Source organism: Neltuma alba, unplaced genomic scaffold (genome assembly GCF_004799145.2).
Source record: "Neltuma alba isolate B1F8T4 unplaced genomic scaffold, ASM479914v2 tig00000927_pilon, whole genome shotgun sequence".
Classification (NCBI taxonomy): Eukaryota; Viridiplantae; Streptophyta; class Magnoliopsida; order Fabales; family Fabaceae; genus Neltuma; species Neltuma alba.
Genome location: NW_021632260.1, coordinates 1 through 11,348, shown reverse-complemented (window position 1 = coordinate 11,348; position 11,348 = coordinate 1). Strand labels below are relative to the sequence as shown.

Here is an 11,348-nt window from a genome sequence, read left to right as displayed (position 1 = left end):
GGAAGTGTACATTGTTGCTGTCACAGAATTCGGAAGGGATAGGGCAGGAGCACAAGTGACCGGGAAAAAAAAATTTGATAAAGAACTGAGAAGGTATCAATAGCTTAAGAACTAAATGGGGTAAAAAGCTTATTTCTGCTATCTATAATTTTACAGTTCCACTCCTCTGCAGATCAAACTCTCTATAAACTCAGAAGGCATTACCCATTTCATGATCAGCACCAACTTTGTATTGTTCTGGCACTGTGCACGTTAGAGGCTGGGATGATGAGGTTGTCACCGGGGATTTTTTTTTTTTTTTGGGCGGGCGGTTGGGGAATCCTTCATTTTCCTTCACTAACTAAAAATCGGTTCCCACTTCTTATGCTTGCCTGTATAAGCTCTATCGTGAATTCAATAGTGAGTAGATATGGCAGCCTAGATGATATGATCTCTGAGATATTACAGCAAAGAGACTCGAACATGGTTAACCAGGTTTAATCTGTAAGCCCAGGATATGATTGTGCATTCAACATTGATAATTCATTCTAATCTCATAACAGTACATATTTTATGGCCGGTACATTCTGTGGGCGTTCCAGCAAAAAGGGAGAGCTTGTGATGTGAGGCTGAGGAGACAATGAGCGAACTCCACGGTCTCTGTCGGACTTTAAATTACTATAAAGAATGTCAGACTCACCCCCACGATGTGGCCGCCCATGTCTTCCTATTGTTTAGTATTTGCTAACAGAATTCTTTCTGTTTATTATATTCAGAGAAGACTTTCACGTTCTGACAATATCAAAAACGCGCATGCTTTTTCCCTCCTCAGCTCTAACTATACGTCCACGGCCATTAATTAAGATACTTATTAATCACACAGTTAGTCACCTTCAATGATTATTATTAGACCACCGTTGTCCTTTTTATGACAGTTTTAAGAAGTCTAAGGTGTTTAAAGTCTGAAGGCCACTGGAGCATTGCATTATTTTAGTTTATCATGACCATGAACTTTGGTATCCCTCTGAGTTGTCATTTGCCTGGTATTGGGCCCACAGTGGACTCCTATGTTCAGTTACAGAGAACTGGGACCTACCCGAGCACAATGATTATGAATTAAAAAAAAAAATTATTCACAAATGAAGTCAATCCTTATGCTAACACTATTGGCAATGGGTATAAATGTGTTTCTAGTCTTTGTTGATGGCAAGCATCCTTTAACCTCTCTTGGCAGTGGTATTAGACCACAAAAGAAAAGCCATTATTTTCCTTGGGCTTCTCAGTACACTGAAAACAATGGAGCCACTTGGAGTCATCCCTGATGGGGAAATGAGTTGCTTTCGAGGAATTTTTGCCTCAGAAGAGCATGATTACTTGCCACAATTTCTTGGCCAAAGCTCACTTCTGCCCGGTGAACGTGATCGAATGCTTATCGGAATAGAATCTGCATTTCGCTCTGCTCCTGAAGCTGGGGAAAATGAGTACATTTTTAATTCTTTAGATGCTCCCAACCCAGATTTGCGGCTTATTCCTCAAGCAAGTAGTTTCAATACTAACTGTAGTGGCGATGCTTTCTTCGGTGCCAACCCGGGCCATATGAACTACTATCTCAGTGATCCTAATCAGGCACTAGCAAATGATGCCTGCATGTTCATGAATGTTTGCATGATGCATGAGAAAGACACTGGCACTTTCATCCCATCACCGGAAAATGTTTTGGTGGAAGAAACTGTTAGCTTTAATGAAGACAGAATAGGGGACAAATTGGAGAGTTCTAATCAAAGTCGAGCTGAGGTCACAGCTTTTGTTGCCGAACAGTTGCGCCTGAAAGGGAAGTTTGAAGTGCCAGAATTGGAGGCTTCAGCATCTGAGAACCAGAAGAAGAAACCTCGTTTCTCAAGAGATGTAAGTGTTTTATTTGACCCTATACATTTTTGTCAACACTCAATAGTATTAAGATTGGAAGCAGGATTAGATTTTCTCACTGTGATTTTCAAATTCAGGTTCAAAAGAGTAAGAAAAATGCACAGCTAAAGAAGAACCACAAGGTTTCAGGGAATGGCTATGGGGCAGAAGAGACTGATACAGGATTACATGGACTGAGCTGTAGTAGTTACAGCTTAGAGGACGATAATGCTTCTCAGGAAAATAGCGGAGGAGCTTCCTCAGAGTCTAAATCACTAGTGACTCAAAACACAAATGGGAAGACCAGGGCCAGTAGGGGATCAGCAACAGATCCCCAGAGCCTTTATGCCAGGGTAATATATTTGTTTCTTTCACGTCAAAATTTAATATTCCGTCATTTTACAAGATGGCGTGGACGTGCAGTATACTCTGTATATAATACTCATTTTCGTTATGAATCTTGCAGAAAAGAAGAGAGAGAATAAATGAACGACTGAGAATCCTACAGAATCTTGTTCCAAACGGAACAAAGGTGATGACACTTCATATTAATTTATTCTTTTTTGGGTTGTGGGGGTGGGGTTGGGGAGTAATATGCAAGACTAGGATCACTGATTTACTTTGCAAACGGTGGTTCAGGTTGATATAAGCACAATGCTTGAAGAGGCAGTCCACTACGTGAAATTTTTGCAGCTCCAAATTAAGGTAATAAGAGGCATACATCGCAGAAAAATGACAACTTTTTCGATATTTGCACAAACAAAAGTTATATATATACCATCAAACCAGTTCGCTCAGGATGATTTATTTGTGTGCAGCTTTTAAGTTCTGATGACCTGTGGATGTACGCTCCAATTGCTTATAATGGAGTTGACATTGGATTGAATCTCAGCCGCAAGGTTTCTCCACCAACATGAGGATGGAAGAAACCTGTGATCCTGAAACGTTACTTCAGTAAACAGGAAAATTAAAGATGATAATGATATTATATATATATATATGCTCTGGCTAACTTGTTATATTCTAATATAAATGCTGCTGTCCTCTTATCCATGAAGACAGTTCTCACATTTTTATGGATCAAGCATTGTGTGTTCCTTACATTTGTGACCCCATTAAATGATACGGCAACTATAGGCCCATAGCCTTGGGTTTGTTAATCTTCTGTTCAAAGAATTGTAAATTTATTTAAATTCAAAACAACATGACAATATTCTTTACCAAAAAAAAAAAAAACAACATGACAATATTAAACAAATGTATTCATATTTTGCATGATGCATTTGAAACTAAATCCTGTCCAACTTCCCCACGAGAACATTCTTCTCTTGACTGGTTCAAATCCAGAACAACTCAACAAAAAGACAATGGGATTATTTAGAACAACGTTGCAAAAGTGCTTAATTACAAGCACTTTCATACAAGTCGATACAAAACTCTTCTCACATATTTACCTTATATTCTATAAATTACGTTTGAAAAGCTACTTATAAGTCATTCCATATAAGCCCAATATGAGTTAAAGACGTGATCTGTGAACTTGATTAAAATCCTTGAGAGCAACGGTGATTTGCCAAGGAAGCTGCAAGTGGACAAACACATAAATGAAAACAATTCAGAGGAGTAATTTATTATATTTATCAAACCAAGATTAAAAATTTGTTAAATCGAAATAGAATCAAGGTCATTGTTTCTTGATAAAATATCACCTAAAAGGGTGAATTGGCAAAAATCATTAATTAATTAATTAAGACCCTTTACCGATCCTTAAGCACATTAAAAAAACGGTTACTTTTAGTTGATTATATGTAGCTTTTAGTTCCAACAATGTAAGCTACAAAGATGGCCTTAAATTTATTCTATGCATGAAGTGATGGCGTTGTATCTTCGTAGCGCGACTGGACAAATAAATCGCATACTCTCGTCAATACTCGTCAATTGTTTGAGGCTGTATGAGGAAGGTCTCTTAACTAGCACTAAAATTCATTCAGAAAGTCTGCAATACAAAAATATCAGGTGCTACTTCTATGATAGATATCTTAGGCTCAACAAAAAATAATGATTTGAGGATTTTTCATTGAGATATCATTTGCAAATATATTTATTGAAGCATACAATAAGGCAACGACCTCCACCCATTGCGTTTAATATTCTAACTTCTCCTTTCCAATCGCGATTCGTAGAGACAACTCTCTCTCTATATATCTCTTGGCTCCTAATTAAATGTAAGGGTTAAATAACTTATTTACAGAAATTTTAAAAAATAATTAAACTAGTTATTTACAAAAATATATATAATCACTTGTATTGAAAACTATCTACTAATAAAAATCCTTTTAATATGGGATAATTTAAAAGAAATATTATAAATTCAAAAAATAAAATGAATTAAGATTTTATATTAATAAATAAAATAAATTCCCCAAACTAGTTTCTCCATTTAGATTGGAAAGTAGTAATGTCTGTCTTGTTTTAACGGTGCGCATTCAAACTCCTCTTCTTTGGAACTGGAGTTATGTGCAGTGTAGGTGGGTAACCCAAAATGAAAAATAAAGGAAGCTAAGAATTTCTTTTTGCTTTTTGGTGACAAACTCAGTGGCCAGCGTCAACTATCCCTGAGGCCCAAAAAAATCATCCATCCTTTTTGTAACTTGAGGGGAAAGTCAAAGTCAGGACTGAATAGAAGCTAAAGTATATGCAGAGGAGGTCTCCAATGACATGGCCAACTCGAGGCCCAATATAATCATAATTGGGCGTTCGTTTCATAGCCCAAAAACGACCCGGAGACTATAGTAGACCACAGATCATCTTAGAGCTTGTTTTCTTATTTTAAAAATAATTTTTTTAAAAACAAAACAAAAAATAAAAATTTTTAAAATAATTATTCGAACAGTTTTTTTTTTTTTTTTACTATTTCATTGAGTAAAGCAGCATTTAAATCTTATTTCTCACTTATCTAGTGCACCTCACACTCTAGTGATACAATTTTATCTATATTTTTTAAATTTAGTGCAATCTTATTTTTTATTTATTAAATCATGATTTTTTTTTAATCATTTTAACAGTTAAAACTAATAATTTTAATTCCTTTTATTAATTATTGAATAATTTTATACAAAGTAACCAAATTACGATAACATAAAAAAATGAAAAATGGATGAGATTACATCAAATTTAATATATTATGAGTAAAATTATACTATTAAATTAAAATATTTTGTTTAGGGGTTCAGTGCACTCCAAAATAAGATGTGAATCTTGTCTGTTTTTTAATTCTCAACATGTTTTGTAAAAACAATTTTATAAAATTGTTTGAGAAAAAATTGTAATGATAGCATCCATATGTGTGTGTATATATATATCTTCACTTGGTGTTTGGTGTTATATATATATATATATATATATATATCATCTCTATATCCACATTATTTTTATTATCTCACAATTATCTTATTATCATGGAATCTTTTAAATTGAAGTGGCAAAATTGTCTTTATAAATAGATAGATTTCATGTATATGTGTTCTATACAAGAATAAAGAATAAGAAGAAATACTTGCTCTTCTGGACCAAAAAAAAAAAGAACCGGGAAGAAGAAGTGCTTGCTCTAACCCACCGAGTCATCAGCATTCTTTGCTCGGGTGTGGAATTGTTGCGCTTCATTTGTCGCAGACTATCGTTTTTCGTACAATGTCGAATCGATATGGTCCGGGGAGGCAAGAGGGTAACAAGGGTTTTCGTCAAAGCCCAGAAAAAATTTGTGCCCAGAAATTCGAATACAAGCCCTAGCGGGTCAAAACCAACTCTCTCAACCTCCCTCAGACAGTCAAATTCATCGAAACAATCGGATGGCCGTGTTGAGAGCAGCAGTTCCGTTTCAGCATCGATGGGCAGGGTTCAAATGGGAGACAATGGACAGTGGGTGTCAAATAGAGCCCAGGTTGGTAATTTGTAAACTACTTGCCACAAGACGAGGCAGTGGCTGCTGGGCTTGGCGCTGAGGAAGGAGGATTGGATCCCGTGGAATCTCAGCGAGTTGTTGATCTTTTAAATAGAGAGCTGTCTCGTTTGCTTAAGTTGAAACCGAAGGAATTTTGGAAGGAGGTACTTACCCATGATTATTGCTTTCATTGATGTATTTTGTTGATTTTGGACACGCCAGGGTTGCCAAGCTATTCTTTACAATGACAGCATACATCATTCGAGATTTTTTAATTTTGGGCCTCGAAACAGATCGTTCGAGAAATTTAACTGCATTGAAAAGTGAATATATTGAAATTTAAACTTTTTTGGTTTGGTGGGTGAGAGAAACACATAATCCTCATTCAGCTTTGCTGCTGTGCGAGCCTGCTAGGCGTGGGCGGGAACTTCAACTTGACTACTTGTAGAATAGCTCTTATGTATGATCTTCCAAAATTGTCAATTTTGTCCACCTAAATAGGCTCAGGTTTATTGCTTGTCCTTTATAATAGGTGATGGAACTTTTATTTCGATGAAATCAACATCACTTAATGTTTGGATAATCGGCATAGTTATTTAATCGATTTGTAATTTCGTGAATAGCAAAATATCTTGGGAAACAGCAGTCCCTCATTAATGTTCCATAGTTAGAGTGCTTCTTGAGTTCATATTTTATCTTTCAATTCCTGATTCCTATGTTATTTATGTAACATTTGCAGTGGCTACTGATACCTCCTTGCATGAATTTCTGGACAGCTTTCTAAAATTTAGAAGCAGATGGTATGATTTCCCATATCGTGGGGCCAAAGGGATAGTTGCTGGGATTATTGTTGGAGAGCTTGATTTAAGCCGGCGTGTTTTTATGGTATTGTATCGCATGTAAGTTTTTCTGAAGCTTGATTGTTATTCTGGTTATCTTTTTTGGATTCTTGCCAACTGCACGTTTCGACTGCTCTTATTGTCATTTATGTATGTTTTGTAGTTCTTCTAATAAAGATCCAGGTGATCAGGTTGCTCATAGCCTCAATGTGAGAGACCATGGAGGTGAGTTGTCTCTTATCTTTTTCCCTCATTGAAAACAGGATGTGTTTTAGCAAGAAATCATGAGCCTTGATTTATTTGTTGCAACATATCTTGTTATAGCATATTTTTTAGTAACCTGGTTACAAGATCGGATTGTCTTATGGCTTCAGGTTGGTGCTCTACAAATGGTTATTTATAGGGAGTTTCTAATTTTGATATGCAGATAGAGTAGGGAACTCTTTTGCAGTTTTGGTCCTCTTGGGTTTGTCCTCTTCTTTCCTGACGTTTCTGGGATAATATTACGCCCTAGTTGAACATTGAACCCCTTCTGTTTTCTTTTAATAATTTCTTAACTTGTTCCAAAATAAATATTGCTCAATAATGCGAGCTTCTTTTTGCCGAGAATAAATTCCTATGTGGCATGGAAGATTTAATTGATATTAACTCTGCTCATACTCTATAAGTTTAATGGTTGTAACAGAAGTGACTGGCACGTGCATTGAATCAGAAATGTCAGTCACACCCACTGGTGGTAATTGATCGTCAAAATGTGCATCATTGTGTTGTTTGACTAGTAGTTAATGTAATTTTTAAAACACAATAGCCTATGTATGAAAGAATTATTTCCACAATCAGGTTACTGGTGGGCGGTAACTTAATATTTGTATGGTCTCTGATTCACTGCTGTTTACTGATTCTGCCTGCAGTTCTTTTGCAGGAGAAAAAGTTGCTTGACTTGCCAAAGCTGTTAGATATATGTGCCATTTATAGTCATGAAAATGAAGAGTTGACAAGATTGCTCGTAAGAATTTTTTAATAATAATGGTTTTATATGTATGAAGAACAACCTTGATGTGCTTTAGGTTCCATAAATTTCAATATATAACTTCAGAACTACCTCCAAGAAGTACTATATGAAGTTTTGTGTGTGTGTGTGTTTAGTGTGGTTTATGAGATAATACAAAACCTAAATAAAGAAGTGGGCAGGAGCTCAATCCTTGGGGTCCCCTGTTGTTCTTAATTAAATACAATAAAAGTTTTTATGCAGTTCATAATTTGTTTAATCATAACATCTTAAGTGCATGATTTTCGAATAATAATATGACAAGTGTATGGTTTTTTGCAAACAACTTTATGGTTTCTAATTAAATCATACACATGACACTTTATTATTGGAGAGTGATGCCCTCTTTGTTTTGAGATGAATACTTGATAATAAAGATATAAAGAGTTAATTGTATTTAAATGTAGTCTTTAAATAAAACTCAAGGCACAGCATAGGACGGTTTCTGCTTTGCTCACGTTTGATGCCTAAAAGTGTGAATTTATGTTGGAGATTATATGAAAAACTATTCATAAATCTGCTCTTAGTAATAGCTTAAGCTTTTGAATTAAAATGTTTGTTGGCAAAAGCTTCTGTGGTTACTTTCTCTCTTCACCTCTCTTATGTCATCACAACTTCCAGGTCAGAAATGCTCTGAATGCTCAACCTTGGATCTGTGATAATCTGACAGCTGTAATTACACATTTTCTTGGAATTGCGCACACGATGCATGAGAGATGCAGTTCATCATTGGAGGTACTTGTTATAAATTGACAATGCGAAAGCATGTTATGCCTATCATTTATCATTTTCTTTTCAGTATTGAGTCTTTTTCCTCTTTCTAAGCTGTCATTAGTTTGTTTACGTTAGGAGTCTTATACTGCTAGTTAATCTATAAATATAAATTAAATTATGGTGTTAAACTGCTTGGGGCAATTATCCATAAGTCCTATTCATATTATTCATAATTTCACAAGTAATGAACAATCGATTCATGAATGCACAAAACAAGTATGCTGAGTTTAATCTTGGTTTTTAGAATATGATTTGTTTAATTTTGAATTAAATAAATGATCCTTAATTGAGCTTATTTGCATATTTTATCAGTATGGCCATGCCCCCGTGCTCTTTCTTTTCACCATCTATGAGTTTGACCTATTCAAATTACTTCAAGTGAATTCATAAGTACCCTTTTAGAAAGTTACTTACAATTGACTTAACTCACAATAGCAAGTTAATGTGAACATTAGTTACATTAATAGAAGTAATTTTATTTTCTGGGATTATACGCAGGTCTTATTTTCTTCTGGAAAACTGGATGATCGCAGTGCTGCTCAGCTTCAAGCTGATCTGCTGGAGGTGAGATTTTATATCTTATGGAAGCTATCTTTTTGTTTCTGTGAATATTTTAAATTTAAATTGGATGTAGTGGCAATGGAGCAAACCCAAGTAAAGTAGGACTGTGGCTAGGGAATACTACACTGCACCAAACATAGATGATACAGTTTACAAGCCTTAACTATTGCCATGAATTAATGTCATAGTTCCAGAAAACTTGTATACATTGCTGCTGATGAGTAGATTGCTAGTATATTCACTATCTCTCATATATAACACAATGGCCTCCCTCTCAGATTCCTTAGAGATAATATGCAATCCTTATCCGCTATCCGTTTCCCCATTCTAACCTGAAAGAAAGTTAGAAGTGGAATTTTGCTGTGTCAACTGGCTTTTGGGAAACTTGTATAATTCCTTCTCTAGTTTCTATATTAGTGTCCAAGGAAGAGAATGTATTCAGTTTCAGATGCAAAGTACTTGTCAATCAAGTTGTTTGGCTTTCCTGAACATAAGATCAATGTAATTTGTTTTTATAGGTGGTCGACTTTATAAATGATGCGGTTGTATCAATGGATGCTTTTGTTAGTGCTTACAAGCTGGCGGCTGTATTTTTTTCATGCCCAGTTGAAATAAGGTATTTTCTATGGCTGAAATTGTTGGAATTTTACTTTAAGACTGAATGCCACAATTTTTCGTTATAAGAATGATATTAATTACGGTGAAATTATTATCATTTGAGATTGGTGCTGGTTTGAGGGTATATTTGTTATGTAATTACGTATGCTGTTTGTGGCCATCATGTCAAATTTTCTAAGGGATGTCTCTTTCATATATTACTTGCCCTCTATAATTGGTTTTGATAACATCAAAATTTTTATTTGTAAGTTTTGATTTCTGTTTATTTGCATTCTTATAGTTCTGGCAATGAGGAGCTGCTAAGCTTTCTTGCTAGATTGCATGATTCCTTACTTCCATCGTTGCTAAGGGGCTTCCATACTGTTATTGCTGACGAACAAGATGGAAGAATGTCAAACATTGTTTTAAGTTTGAAGATGTTACGGATGAGATTGGTGAACTTTGGTTGGCAATTATTGCGCTTTTGCTATCTTAGTGATGAGGTGTTCAGAGATAGTTGCCCTCTTCCAGCTTCTACAAAAATGTTTCCTGCCACTGTGGAGGACCCGGTTATTAGAGCAGATATTCTGGTTCAAACATTTAGAGAGATCAATGCAGTTTCACTGCAATTACAGGAAAACCAGCAGAAGGAGACATTTATTCAACATATTCAAAAGAGTTACAATATTTTGAAAATGGTTGAAAGCTTGCGGGATAATGGTAAGTGATCCTGCGTAAGCACAGGTTTTACTTGCAGAAGATTTTAGTATGGCTTTACTTTCATGAGTTTGTGTTGGGCATAGAATGGTTTTTGGTCGGAGCTTTTTGCTGAAAAGTCTTCAAGTGGCTTAAAACTTCTCTCTCCCACGTATTTATGGGATGGAATTTGATCACTTTGATCTTTCAATGAAGTTTATCTCATTAGCAATTATTAGCTTGATTTTGTAACAGTCATAGTTGATGGCATCCCTGCACATATTGTTTTCTAATTGAGTTGCTTTTATTCAGGTTGGATATTTGTTGATGATGAACAGTTTCAGTATATATCTGGGATTATGAATTCAAAAGAGATTTATAAGGATCCACAGTCTGCAAGAGGCCCTGTGGAGAGCAAACCATTACAGGCTGATGAAGATGCTGCTATAATTGAGTCCAAAATCAGTCAAATAAGGGACCTATTTCCTGATTATGGTAAAGGGTTTTTAGGCGCATGTCTTGAAGTCTATGATCGTAATCCGGAAGAGGTCATTCAGAGGATTTTGGAGGGAACCCTTCATGAAGATCTGCAATGCTTGGACAGATCGCTTGATGTGGTACAACCAGCTCAGACTGCTACTGTGAACAGAAATGACAAAGGAAAAGGTAAACTAATAGACTCTATGTCAATGCCCTCCAATACTGCAGCAGCTTTTTGTGGGAAGCAAGAGACAGACGGACCATTGTTTTCATCCTCCGAATCACTTGGAAAATATGTGAAGAAATCCGAAGATGACTTGTCCGATGCCAACATTCTGGATACTAGCGATGAAAACCACAAATTAAGAACCGCTGCCCTGGTCTCACAATATGAATATGAAGACGAATATGATGACTCTTTTGATGATTTGGGTTTTAGTGTAGCAGACACTAGCGTAGAAGAAAATGAGGTATTGGAAAACACACTGCAAAATCAGGGAAATCTTGGCCAACTGAAACTGGAGAGGCT

General features: G+C 35.8%; 2 protein-coding genes across 2 annotated transcripts; both read left to right on the top strand.

The window, feature by feature from the left end:
• Positions 1 to 1,275: 1,275 nt before the first annotated feature.
• On the top strand, positions 1,276 to 2,801 carry LOC114748609 (transcription factor bHLH85-like). Its single transcript, XM_028937051.1, has 5 exons — positions 1,276 to 1,884; positions 1,983 to 2,237; positions 2,351 to 2,416; positions 2,524 to 2,589; positions 2,703 to 2,801. The coding sequence occupies exons 1-5, from the start codon at positions 1,276 to 1,278 to the stop codon at positions 2,799 to 2,801; spliced, it is 1,095 nt and encodes a 364-aa protein (XP_028792884.1).
• Positions 2,802 to 5,587: 2,786 nt separating this feature from the next.
• Positions 5,588 to 11,289, top strand: LOC114748658 (activating signal cointegrator 1 complex subunit 2-like; the record flags this gene model as incomplete). Its single annotated transcript, XM_028937103.1, has 11 exons — positions 5,588 to 5,828; positions 6,564 to 6,723; positions 6,827 to 6,888; positions 7,349 to 7,399; positions 7,575 to 7,669; positions 8,333 to 8,446; positions 8,798 to 8,863; positions 8,984 to 9,049; positions 9,565 to 9,662; positions 9,945 to 10,363; positions 10,652 to 11,289. Coding segments are annotated over exons 1-11 (2,010 nt in total), but the record flags the coding sequence as incomplete, so codon positions are not given.
• Between the last annotated feature and the right edge of the window lie 59 nt (positions 11,290 to 11,348).

What these genes read in the sequence shown, in the direction of transcription:
- LOC114748609 (XM_028937051.1), top strand. Translation starts at nt 1,276, where the DNA reads ATGGAGCCACTTGGAGTCATCCCTGATGGGGAAATGAGTTGCTTTCGA. An exon ending in CCCAGAGCCTTTATGCCAGG is followed by an intron (nt 2,238 to 2,350) that starts GTAATATATTTG and finishes TGAATCTTGCAG; the next exon opens with AAAAGAAGAGAGAGAATAAA. An exon ending in TTGTTCCAAACGGAACAAAG is followed by an intron (nt 2,417 to 2,523) that starts GTGATGACACTT and finishes ACGGTGGTTCAG; the next exon opens with GTTGATATAAGCACAATGCT.